Source organism: Schistocerca gregaria, chromosome 3 (genome assembly GCF_023897955.1).
Source record: "Schistocerca gregaria isolate iqSchGreg1 chromosome 3, iqSchGreg1.2, whole genome shotgun sequence".
NCBI lineage: Eukaryota > Metazoa > Arthropoda > Insecta > Orthoptera > Acrididae > Schistocerca > Schistocerca gregaria.
The window spans coordinates 628,168,510-628,182,555 of NC_064922.1; the positions used below are offsets into that span (position 1 = coordinate 628,168,510).

Genomic DNA, 14,046 nt, shown 5'->3' on the forward strand with positions numbered 1-14,046 from the left:
TGCTTTGTATTGCGGTCACGGTTTTACATAATAAGTTGCACTACAGGAGTAGAGACAGTGCAGCCTAGGAGAGTCTCAACAATTTGCGACAAGCATCTTGGATACAAAGGTCATCGCCACATGGTGTGTCCATCGTAGCACATGCACATGGTGACTGAAGTTCAATGTTCACAACAGAAAGCAAAGCTATGAACTGAGGACAAGGTTAGGCCAGCGGAATCCTTGTTAGGTTCAGAGTTATTGTCTAGGTACCATTAGTCAGTGACCATAGTAGACAAGGGTCTAATCACACAGCAGAATCAAAAGCTGTTGGCTGAAGTAAACATACAAAGAAAGAACCTCACTGCATTAACTGACAGCTGTAACACACTACACAAACATGTAACAGGGCTAGACCGGTAGGCCAATATGCAGCGAAGGGTCACCACAACATGGTAATTTCAAAGCTGCTTATGAACCAGAAAATTTAACCTGTTAAAAAAATTACACAACTCTTGTGTTACTTAGATTTTCGATGTACTGAGAGACACTATAGGGATCTGTATCTTATGTGAATTTGACCAATGGAAAGTCCATGTTCGAATATTAACAATTATGAAAATGCATTGGCAGAGATTGGCGTACAATGAGGGTGAGGGGATGTGTATTGGGAGGAGATAATAGAATGGGGGGAGGGGGGGGGGGGGCAGAAACTATTGGGTTACGAGTGTGATGACATGTTATCATAGGTTGACGCTGAAATAATTGCAGGAATGGAGAAAGTGTTTATAAGGATAACTCCCACCTGCACAATTCAGTAAAGCAGAACTAATGGAATACAATTATTGTGAATAAATTGACAGTTCGCAAAACAAACTTCTTGGACAGCTTGCAGGTAGCTTCTCTAATATAGGGTGGTACTCTGCTTCCAGCTTGCTTCAACAGTATGGTACAGCTTTAGGTTCACTTAAATTTTTATCAACAATTGCTATACACTCTCAAGAAATAAAGCACAATGGTATATGAAAACATTTATATCAGCATGCAACACAGTAAGAGTTAACAAAACACAATGCTGTCGTTCCTGTAAATGAGGTGTTAAATTATAACCAACCTACTATCTAAACATAGCATTGTTAATTTTTTAATAAAGAAAGTGCTTTGTTGTCTTAAATACACAAGAACACAAATTTAATAAGTTTAACTCATAAAATACAACAAAAAAATGTTCTTTTTCAGTTACATGCCGGGACAGGATCATAAAAAATACAAACACATACCATTTGTACACATGTCAGTGCCCTAGATGAAACTTCCCCTAGCTGTTTGTACAGGTTTTCATTTCTGTTGTTGAGGGTGTCTATAAGCTTTTCCAATGACTGTAGTTCTTGTCTCCAGGACTCTTCCATTCTCTGCCAAACTTCATTTCTATTTTGTAATAAATTTTCCGCTTTTACTTTAGCAAGTCTAAGATCTGATAATTCTGTTTCCAAGGATTGTACTCTCTCTCTAAGACTCGTAATAATCTGAAATTCAGAAAGCTCAGAATAAACATAAGATTCTTATAATTATTATCAAAACAAGTTGTGGTACTTTTTGATAAATATGGTGTATGTGCATGATGCCTGTTGGCCCTCCTCTTAGGGTCTTCGGGTGAAGATGCAATTTTTTCTAAATTCTTTATTTTATTTATTTGGATTGGGAAAAAATTAATGACACTTGCAACAATACTGCAGAAGAAAATGACAAACATCATCATTATGGTTTATAAATACACTGTGAATTAGAAGAAATAGATAAGCTACAATTCACTGAAGAGAAGAGGCATCAACACTTGCAAATGCTATAAAAACTAAACTGCATGAAAATGACCCAGGCATGAAATCACTCAAAGCATGAACAGGGGCAAAATATGATGGGCAGAAGAGTGATAAAATCAAGGGAGAAATCATTTGAAGTAAAATAATTTGACTGGGGACAAAATGCACGAAGACGAAAGGTGTTACAACTGTACACCATAAACCTGATGGCTTCACGATTTAAGCTTAAATTAATATGGCTTTGTGATTTAGTATTTTGATATTTACTAAACTTGAGAAGCCCACACTTTAAACACTTTTTCTTTCTGAACTCTTTTCTACGGATAAAGCAGATACTATGATTATACAAAATTACCAAATTCTTTTCCATGCTGTATACTGCTAGACTTTATTAATTAATGTATAGCTTTATGACTTCTGATGATAATTTTATAATACTGATCTTCAAAAAAATTAAAGGTGTCTCGATCCTTTACAAAAATAGTCTATTTCACCCTAATTGAGTTTGAAGAACAAGAATAAGAGACCAGCTTTTTTTTTTCCCCAAAGATATTCATATGTAACCAAGTATGTATTGAATTTCGCCCTTCGTCTCCTTTGTAATCTACTTTTGAGGCACCTCTCACAAAATTCCAACAATAGTCCACAAGCACAGATGAGTTCTACTTGTCATGATACCTACTGTTCGTGCAAACAAAGTTGACACCCGGCGCGGTGGCCGATGGGATCGACTATAAATGGGAAATGCCTTTACAGTCGCCACCAAGCTTAGTGTCAACTTTGTTTGCACGGGTAATACTTTCCAGTGCTGAAATCTCTTGATGGAAGTACTCTCTGTGCTTATCACAATTTTTCCCTTCAATGACCAAATTGGGTGTACTCCTGAAATAGTTCTCATATTTGTTGTCCAATGAAGATTCCCTCTTTGATCTGAACATCCACAAAATCTGGGAACTTTGTCTTACATACTTGAAAGCTGCTTCTTGCTTCCACAAAATTTTTTCACAAGTACTAGTCTTATGGTAGTAAGATTTTATGACAGGAAATTAAGGTATTGTACTTTATATTCTTTTTCCCAGGCATATTTCCTTTTCAGGCCAGATTTTTCAGAAGAAGGAAGACTGTTTTTAAGATTCCACCAACATCGAGGTCATTAGAGACGGAGCACATACTCGGAATGTGTTAAGGATCCCCTAGGAAACTGGCTGTGCCCTTTCAAAGGAACCATCCCAGCATTTGCCTTGAGCAATTCACAGAAATCACAGTAAACCTAAATCTGGATGGCCGGAGACAGATTTGAACCGTTGTCCTCCTGAACGCGAGTCCAGTGTGCTAACCACCACACCACTGCAGCATGATCTCCAGTCATAGCTGTCCCATTCACAAAGGAAGTGGCAACATTTTGTTCATCCTAACTCCAGTCCAAGTATGATATCAATAACCTTCAGATTGCAACATTTCTACCACTGATGGATTTACTTTTTCACGAAGCAATTTTACATTTTCATAGCTTTCCCTTACAAGTACATTAAGACTTACACGAAAAGATAGCAATGTGTGATTCTTGAGTTTCTCCCGGCGTATTTGATAATCAAAATATCCACGGGTGTACTGCAGGTCTATAGTGTCCAACGGGCACAATATTTCGGCGATCAAACATGTCACCATCATCAGGTGAACTGACGGACTGAGCTCCTGTGAACGTGCCGGCACGGAGATCCGTACGCTATGGCTGCTCAGGGGGAACTGGGTTTGGTCGCGGCGGCGTCCGATTTAAATACCTTTCTGCAAAACCGAGACCGCATCATCACTCAACACCATGACACTCAAATTGATGACAGTCTTGCACGGAACCTGCAGAGATGGTTTGTCAAGGAGACGTGAGAACTTAGCTGTTTGACGTCCCATAGCCTTCTTAAAACTCTAGTACATAGGGCGCGCACTATCTCTGACACAGAGAGTCTACCCCAGGAATTGGAACATCTGAGAACTGTGTTTCGAAAAAATGGGTACTCAGAGTGGCAGATCCAACGTGCTCTCCGCCCAGCCACTGCACCACAACCTGTTGAGATGGATGAAGTCACGAGGGAGGAGGTAGGCACTGCATTTATTCCATACACAGGCGCACTCTTGGGGAAAATCGCCCGCATTCTGAAGAAACACCGGGTCGGAACTGTGTTTTGTCCTCCGAATAAAACTCGTGCACTGGTGGGGAGCGCCAAAGATGACCTCGGTTTGAGGAAGGCCGGCGTGTACCAGATTCCGTGTCAATGTGGCAAGTTGTATATTGGTCAGACGATGCGTACTGTCGAGGATCGATGCCGTGAACACCAGAGGCACACTCGACTGAAGTGTCTGAGCAAGTCGGCGGTCGCTGAACATTGTTTGTCGGAAAATCACGCTATGGAGTATGACCGCACGAGGATTCTGGTACAGATGTCGAGATACTGGGACAGCGTTGTTAGAGAGGCCATCGAAATTCGCACCAATGACGACCTCATAAACCATGACTGTGGCTATAATCTTAGCAAGGCTTGGGAACCAGCAATTGGATTAATCAAGAGTAAATCGAGCAAACGCATAGTTGTGACGACCACGGCGGACAGAGCCATCACACCGACGTCATATCAGACGCCGTCGCAATATGTTCCACCGCGAGACCGTGGTGCGGGGCGCGGACGGCGGAGGGAGCGCGCCGCGGGCGGAGGGTATTTAAATCGGCCGCCCCCGCGACCGAACCCAGTTCCCCCTGAGCAGCCATAGCGTACGGATCTCTGTGCCGGCACGTTCACAGGAGCTCAGTCCGTCAGTTCACCTGATAATGGCGACATGTTTGATCGCCGAAATATTGTGCCCGTTGGACACTATAGACCGGCAGTACACCCGTGGATATTTAGATAGCAATGTGTTTCTGTTGTGAGCTAAAACAGTTTTCAAGCTTAACTTAAAGAAGTCAATGAAAAGTCTCCAGTCTTGGGGATTATGGATCTTTTTCAAAGATGCCATCAGACTATCTGCATCACTGCATTCAACAACATTGTTTCCAGTTTCAAGGCCTTGCTTTTCGGTAACTCTAGATCATGGATTAAATCATTCAGTTTTCCATGGCCTACTAGGTTAGATCAGTTCTGGTGTATAGCCTAGATCTTTCTGTAAAGACTCAGGCTGCTGTTTGCATTCCCCCTACATGTCTTCATCAGATTCTAGGATATAATGTTCCAGAGGGATAGAGCAACATGCAGACCTTTTCCATATGGTACTGGTCAAGTAGATGCTGTCAAAGTTGGGTATGGGATGGTCCACATTTCCTTTCTCAGCATTCCATGTTTAAGACGAGGTTCTACACAAAAATAACAATTACAGAACTGATCTCAAGTTCTTGCCATGTCTTGGAAGCATCAAATAGCACTGACTAAATTTTTTTCTTTAATGAACAATGGAGATTTAGTGCACATGAATTGGGGCAAATATTTGGTGCCAAACTTTTACCTTCATCTATTTTACAGTCAAGGTAATGGTAATACGCTCTCTATTAATGAGTCAATTCATGTTTATGAGAAGCAAATTCACTTTACTGCATACACGGCAAAAATTATCCACACTGGTAGTACTTTTACATATGATTGTACAGTTTAATTAGCCTGCAATGCAAATAAAATAAATTTGCTGATGTCTTTTGCACCCATGAAGATAAGTAGAAGTCTGCACTCAATTTTTTATTTAACTGTGAAAATTTAACTTCAAACCCAGATAATACTAAGAAAGGGGAGCAGCTAGGTTCTCTAACCACAATAAAGGTCACTTATATAAACACAGTGATATCTCTAGCAAAAAATATGGCACACTCAGTGTTGACAGTCTTTATTTGTTAAAAATAAGCATGCACACACCTACCAAGATTACAAAATTTCCATCCATCTTGAAGTTAATTTTTGTGTTCTCAAGGGAATGAGAGCTAACAAAGTGTTTTAAACATTATATTAATTTATTCCACATCAAAATGAATAGGAAATAACAGTACTGCACACCAAAATTACAGGGTCACTTCCATGAAAACCCAAAATTGTTTCCCGTTGTCGCACATAAGTTTTAAATTTGGCACAAAGATGCTTATAACCTTCCTTTGTACAAGTGCGAACACATGGCATCATGCAACATCACTCTCAGGCTCGCGATGTTTGAAACTGTAAGGTGTCACACTGAAACCCAATTTCACCACAGTTATGCTCAATGTCACCATGGGCGTGTCACGGAATGGGAAGATCATCACACCCCACCTTACCCACATTTTGTCCCACCTTTTGATGCCTCTGCGATGGAGGTCTCCTCTTTGCACCCGACCACCAGTCAACACAAGATGGTAAGTGGGGCAATTGCATTCGGCATCCCTCCAGGCTCAGCATGAAATGCAGTGTACCACCGACAATCATTTCCCACCTGACTTGAGTACGACCTTAACATTAGTTGGGAATAAATTGCACTCTCTCAGAGAAAGTGTAAAATCTCAGAGAAAGTGTAAAATCTATCTTGTTAATGGGTAAGACTAAATATGAAGCTGGAACGAGACAGTTTTATTTTTCTGGGACAAATGGAGATAAGGAAGTCAATCAACAGGAGCCTCCTTGATGTACTGGTGCCTTCATTCTGGCTTTTAAGGGGGATACCCTCCCAGGGAAGGTCAGTGTTATATGCTACAGATGTGACGTAAAGCTGTACATCCCACCACCCATGAGGTGCTTTTGGTGCTGGCGTTTTGGGCATGTCTTCCTGCTGTATGGCAGACCCTCTGTGTGGTGACTGTGGGCACCCACTCCATGAGCGAAGCCCCTGTGTTCCACCACCTTTGCGTGTCACTTATGACCGCCACTCATCTCACTCGCTGGATTGCCCTGCTTACTAGAAAGAAAAGATGATCCAAGAGTACAAGTCCCTGGATTGCCTGTCTTATGACGAGGCTCGCCAAAAATACAAGAGATTCCATCCAGTGTCTTTTTCTTCAACTTTTGCCCTACCACCCTCTCCCCTCCCCTTCCCTGCAGTTCTCATGTTCTCCCATCTGGGAGCTGTGCCCCCTCCCTGATGAAAGAAGTGTCCCTCTTCTTTGGCACCTGCTGGTGAAGTGTCCCCTCCCCCCTTCTCCGGGACCCCTCTCCATGGCATCTCTCAGGCCAGAAGCCTCCTACTACTATTCGACTGAGAGGTGCACCATCTGTGCGCCCCAAGGTGCTCTCTTTTGGTTCAGGGTCTTGCAGACACCCGTACTCACTCTGTGCCCTGCCCTCCTTCACCTCCGAAAGATAAAAAGAAACATAAGACCCAAGACAAGAGGCGCCCCCCCCCCCCCCCCCAGTGCCCCTGCAGGTGCCATCTCCCCACCTGGAACCAGAGTCTGAGATCGCATTTACGGACATCACCCCACCCTTGTCGGTGATGACCCCTTGCCGAGTGACATGACCTCTTCTCGACTTCTTTATGTCTGACTTGGATTCTCAAATGATCTTCCATTGGAATTGCAACAGATACTATCGTCACCTACCGGAAATACAACATTTTGTTTCCGTCTACTTTGGGTTCTGTCTTGCTCTTCAAGAAATGTGCTGCCTGGATGACCATTCTCCAACATTTTTGGTTATCTGGCATTCTGTAGGAACTGTGTTGGTCTCGGGATAGGATCTTGTGGGGTCTGCACTTCGAGTTCGCTCCGTTGTCATTAGTGACTGTATCCTCTTTCATACCAACCTGGAAGCAATAGTGGTTAGAATGCAAACAAGTCTAGCAATCACCTTTTGCAGTGTCTACCTCCCTACAGGTAGGCCACTTCCTTTTGTTGTACTGTCTACCTTAATGCAGCAACTCCTAACTCTGTTTCTCCTCCTTGAGAACTTCAGTGCTCACCGCCCACTGTGGGGGAGTTCCACTTTCACTGGTAGGGGTCTCCTAATTGACCAACTTCTTACAGACTTTGATTTGTGTCTCCTCAATGATGGTTACCCTACCCACTTCAATGCTGCTCATGGCATCTCTACTGCTATCTATCTCATGATCTTGTCCCCTGCTCACATGGCTTCCCTACATTGGTCATCCCATGCTGATATTGGGTCCATTAGTTCTTGCAAAACACCTCGCAATGGTGATACTGTCCTGCTGCCTTTCTGCAGCAGAAATGTGGAGTTGAACAGACCCTCCTCTGTTTCAACCTGCACGACGCTGAACGCTAATATGAACCCTTCATTGAATGGGAAACCTTGCATGCTCTTACCTCTTCCCTTGACACGGCCCCATGCCCAAATTCCATCCACAAACAGATCATCCAACACTTGGACATTACCCAGATGCAACATCTCCTCAGGGTCTTCAACCGCATTTGGCTCACGGTTGCTTTCCTGTTGTAATGGTGAGACAATACAGTTATCCCCATCCTTAAGCCAAGGAAGAATCCAATGTCTCTCGACAGCTACTGCCTGACTAGCATGACAAATGTACTTTGTAAACTGTTCAAGAGGATGATTAGCTTCAGATTATGTTGGGTACACGAATGTCAGGGCCTAAAAGCCCCCTTATCAATGTGGCTTCCGGGAAGGAGGATTTTAACTGACCATTTACTCAGATTGCAAACAACAATCCTACAGGCTTTTACTAACTGCTGATACCTCACCATGGTGTTCTTTGATCTACATAAGGCACACAACATGGCTTGGCATCATCACATTTTAGTTACCTTCCATGACTGGGGCTCCCATGGCTCCCTTCCAATTTTTATTTGCAAGTTTTTATCTCACTAGTTCTTCCAGGTTCGAGTTGGCACATCACTCAGAGCCCCTCAGATTGAGGAGAACAGTATTCCAAAAGTATTAAGTGTCACACTCTTCCTCATAGCCATCAATGGGCTTTTATTCTCTGTTGGGCCTGTGGTTACCCCAGCATTGTACGTCGACAATTTTTGCATCTGGTGCAGCTTCCACTCAGCAGTATCTGCTGAGCACTGGTTCCAAGGCACTGTCCAAGCGACCTCTGCGTGGGCCACCTCTCATTGCTTCCAGTTTTCTCCCTCCAAAACACGGGTTATGCATTTTTGTCATTAACCCAAATTACACCCTGATCCAGAACTTTATTTAGGTGACCAGCTCCTCGGTGTTGCAGCACAGTCCCATTTCTTAGGCCTTCTTTTGATAGAAAGCTGACGTGGCTGCCCCATATTCGCCACCTAAAGACTACACGCATGTGGAAGCTTAGTGCTCTCTACCTCCTGGCTCACACATCTTGAGGTGTAGACCGTACCACTCTTCTCCATCTTTACCATGGTCTGGTCTTGTCCAGACTAAGTTATGGTTGTCAAGTTTTGACTCAGTGGCTACTTCCACTCTGCAAATACCCTGTTCACCATTGTGGGGTGAGTCTGGCTATTGGTGCCTTTCGCACTAGTCCAATTGACAGTCTTCTCACAGAAGCGGGGATTACCCCTACACACATATGGTGGAGCTAACTCCTGGTTTCTCACACAATTGCCATTTGCCAATTCCCTGACCATCTCGTATACCGTGTCCTCTTTGCAAACGAGGGATGTCTCCTTCCTGACAACTGCCTACGGGTGGGAATGCCAGTTGGACTGCATCTCACTTTCATCTGTCAGGATCTCCATCTCCATTCACTGGAATGCACCCCATGTATTTCCTCCCACACCCTTCCTTGGATAGTGCCTAGATCACAAATTAGGACTGAGCTATTCCAGGGACCTAAGGTCTCTGTCACCCCTACAGTTTTCCAGCGTCTAGCATGTGCCCTCCTTGCAAAGGTCCAGGATGCCACCATCTTCTAAGACAAGGTGGGATATGCTTTCATATCTCCTACTGGCTTAGAGCACCATTTATTGCCGGGATCATGTAACGTGTTCACAGCAGAGCTTCGAGCCATCCACAGAGTCCTCCATTTTTTTTCTCTGTCCTCCCTCCACAGTGTTTTAATTTGTACCAACTCAGTGAGGAGCCTGCAGGCTATTGAGCGATGCTACTCTCATCACCCTTTGGTCTCTGCTATCTATGACCTTCTCTCTTCCCTTGACCGTGCTGCCTGCTCAGTTATCTTTCTCTGTTTCTCTGGGTCCTAAGTCTCGTGAGCATCCCGGGGAATGAAGTGGCTGACCATTTGGCTAGAGAAGCTCCCCATTCCCTTTCACGATTCCAGCTGTGGATAAACAGATCTACAACAAGTCTTATCTTTGCCAAAAAGTGGAATGACGTCTGATGCACTACTGTTCACAGTAATAAAACCCGCACAATGAAGGAGTCGGTTTGGTGCTATTCCTCCCATTCCTCTTGGAAGGAGTCCACTGTTTTATATGGTCTACACGTTGATCATACCAGACTCAGCCTTTGTTTTCTCCCATGCAATGAACTGCCCCTACTATGTGGTTGTGGAGCCAGACGACTATGATAGCAGACATCCAAAGCACAGGAGACATGATGCAGTGGGCCAATGGCGACATCACTGTAGTGTGAACACATAACAGGAAAAGCTAATGGTTTAAATTGCTAAACATACATTATGGCTACAAGGAAAGCTAAGCTTTTCAATGTAATATTGTTCTCTTTTAGCATGCATTATCCTTTTGGATACATCAAACACAAATGTTCCAGTAAAATTTTAAATAATCACATAAACAGCAGGTCTTCTGGGCCCTATATTTTTCTAAGTGGCTCGTCCTCAAAATGTTAAGTTTTGAACAAGTCAAACACACTGATTTAAGATATCCACTACCCATTCTCATGTATAACATAGGCCTAATTCATTTTGCATAAAAGTAAATTTACTTTGAAATTAGGTCTTCTCAAACCAACATTCACAACAATTTTCCATGACCTGTTAGATTCATTTGAACTATTGCCAGAGAGCATCAGAGAACAGATTTTACTGCGCATATGCAGCTACAGTGACACAGGAAGCCCGTGTTTGGCATCTGCCCTGCTCACATGACTTTTGTCTCAGGTCGCAAGCATTCTTTCGCATTTACAAGTATCTGCGGTTTCTTAAATTATTCAGAAATGGGTTGGCCCAGACGTTACAAATACGAAGCATTTAGTTCAGCACACACTGGACCATAAATTAAAAGCAAGATCACATAGCTGAATGTATTTCTTAATATATTTATAATGGCTCGAAATTATTGATCGCAAATTTTAAAAGAAAATCAATTTCTGAGCAGCATTTTTCCATAGAGGAAGTAATTTCTCAGCCTTGATATTGCACTACACAGTATAGTTACTCCTTTTTTTAATACTGAGTATCAACAGTGAGAAGCTTACATTTTAATAAATACAGCATTTTTTTCAAAAGAGAAGTTTTGAATTTTTTCATTCTTTGGCATGCAATATATTTGTTAGGGTACCAGATAAAAATCTGTAAACTACACTCTTAATAGACATTTATAATGTCAGACTTCAGTATAAATTTCAACTCTGAAATTCAATGTGAAGGTAAATAATAATAATAAAAAAAAGGAGCCAAAAATGTGTCTAAATACCAGCAATACCTGGACTAATGGAATAAAGCGTATCAATTATATAATTTACACAAACAAAAAACATGAAATTAAAGTAATGAATGATTATTTGTAGAAACAGCTCTCAGCAGAAGCTTGCAGCTGGCTAGCAGCACCTGCAGGTCTGTACACACTCACGGACAAGCCTGTAATAGTCCTTGTTTTGTCTTCCCATTTTCACCAACATCTGTTCACTCACACTCACAAGGAGAGGTCCCCAGCAGTGGGATCAGCGTTTTGAAACTAAATATACAGTGATGTAGGTTAAGATCCCCAGTATCACATCGTACAGCCATTCACATGCAAAAGGTTGTGGGTTCAGATCTTGTTAGTTGCAGTGAAATTTTTACTTCTAAATATTTATCGAAATGACACTGATCATTATTTGTATTCCATCAATTGATTTAAATGTAATTTCTTAAGTTTCTATTCCTTCATCACATTATTTTTATCACTGTGTGAAATATTTTGATTTGTTTCTTTTTTCTCAGTATGATTCTTTTACCAAATGTAGTATTTGTAATTATGAATATAATTGTATTTACCTACTGTAAAATTCAATTATTCAAAAATTTCAATCAGTTAAAAACAAAAGACCAAATAATCTATTTGTATTGACTGTGCAGTGGTGTGAAAATGTATTTTTCGTTGCCAGACATGCATTTTTTTTTTTCCACGGTAATCCTCATACAAACAATTAAAACATAACTCAAACACCTACTGTACTACAAATAAAATAATGCAGATGAGGATTTAAGTGAAAGAAGGGTTTATAAGTATAACAAGATTCAAACAAAATCAGAGATAGATATAATAAACTCAACACTCTCGATGAAAAAAAAGGGTGATAAACAAAATAAATTAGATGAAAATTAATATATAAAATTAATTAAAAACACATGAAAAAAGAATCTGAGTGTAAGAAGAATGTCAGGAAAAAATGAGAGCAAATGAAAAGTTGATGTTACAAGCAAAATTATGTGACAAAGGAAAGGAAAAGAAATAAATAAAAAAGTAAACTAATTAATTGAATAAAAATGATGATCAAATTCATTTTTGTAAGGTTTAAAAATAAAAATATTACTGCAATTGACAAGATTTCAACCCACAACCACCTCATCTATGTGAAGTCCTCATCCTATCCATTACACCATGTAACCGAACTATTTGAAGCAATTTTTTTAAAGCTACTGTCACACAAAATTTCAAAATTTTTTTCGTCAACTGAATGATTAATTTCAGAAACCAGTCAAGTGCCAAAACCAGAAAAAAATGAGTTAATGGCACCATATTTGTGTTTTAGGGTAATCGCAAATTTCAGTACAGAAAGCAGTCAAATGTCTGCAACTGCTGTTGTCGGGCGTGACGTTTAATTTCACGTTTACATCAAAAACCACTTACATCAAAAACGACTTCATTTGTCTGGTTTCTGTAGGAAACTGTAGAGACACTTTATGTTTCTTTGTTGTCAGTTGGTACTCGCGTTCTGAATCAACAACTCAGATATTCAAATGTTTTCATTGTCATCACTGATCAGTTAGCTTGAGCTTTTTGAATAAGTCTGTTCTGTTTGCCAGTGTTCATGTCGTCGTTGTGGCCTTCAGTCCCGAGACTGGTTTGATGCAGCTCACCATGCTCCTCTATCCTGTGCAAGCTCCTTCATCTCCCAGTACCTACTGCAGCCTTCATCCTTCTGAATCTGCTTAGTGTATTTATCTCTTGGTCTCCCTCTACAATTTTTACCCTCCACGCTGCCCTCCAATACAAAATTGGTGATCCCTCGATGTCTCAGAACATGTCCTACCAACCGATCCCTTCTTCTAGTCAAGTTGTGCCACAAGCTCCTCTTCTCCCCAGTCCTATTCAATACCTCCTCATTAGTTATGTGATCTACCCATCTAATCTTCAGCATTCTCCTGTACACTACATTTCAAAAGCTTCTATTCTCTTCTTGTCTAAACTATTTATCGTCCACATTTCACTTCCATACATGGCTACACTCCATAAAAATACTTTCAGAAATGACTTCCTGACACTTAAATCTATACTTGGTGTTAACAAATTTTTCTTCTTCAGAAACGCTTTCCTTGTTATTGCCGGTCTACATTTTATATCCTCTCTACTTCGACCATAATCAGTTATTTTGCTCCGCAAATAGCAAAACTCCTTTACTGCTTTAAGTTTCTCAATTCCTAATCTAAGTCCCTCAGCATCACCCGATTTAATTCAACTACATTCCATTATCCTCGTTTTGCTTTTGTTGATGTTCATCTTATATCCTCCTTTCAAGACACTGTCCATTCCGTTCAGCTGCTCTTCCAAGTCTTTTGCTTTTTCTGACTGAATTACAATGTCATCAGCGAACCTCGAAGTTTTTATTTATTCTCCATGGATTTTAACACCTACTCCAAACTTTTCTTTTGTTTCCTTTACTGCTTGCTCAATATACAAATTGAATAACATCGGGGGTAGGCTACAACCCTGTCTCACTCCCTTCCCAACCACTGCTTCCCTTTCGTACCCCTCAACTCTTTATAACTGCCATCTGCTTTCTGTACAAATTGTAAATAGCCTTTGGCTCCCTGAATTTTACCCCTGCCACCTTCAGAATTTGAATGAGAGTATTCCAATCAACACTGTCAAAAGATTTCTCCAAGTTTACAAATGCTAGAAACATAGGTTTGCCTTTTCTTAATCTTTCTTCTAAGATAA

General features: G+C 41.2%; 1 protein-coding gene across 1 annotated transcript in view; it reads right to left on the minus strand.

Annotated features, from left to right (window-relative positions):
* LOC126353882 (nucleoprotein TPR-like) overlaps positions 1 to 14,046 on the minus strand; it is a 342,294-nt gene that overhangs the window by 156,750 nt on the left and 171,498 nt on the right. The window contains exon 16 of the mRNA XM_050003086.1: positions 1,260 to 1,505. Coding sequence (XP_049859043.1) covers positions 1,260 to 1,505 — 246 coding nt within the window. The remainder of the gene's footprint in view (positions 1 to 1,259; positions 1,506 to 14,046) is intronic.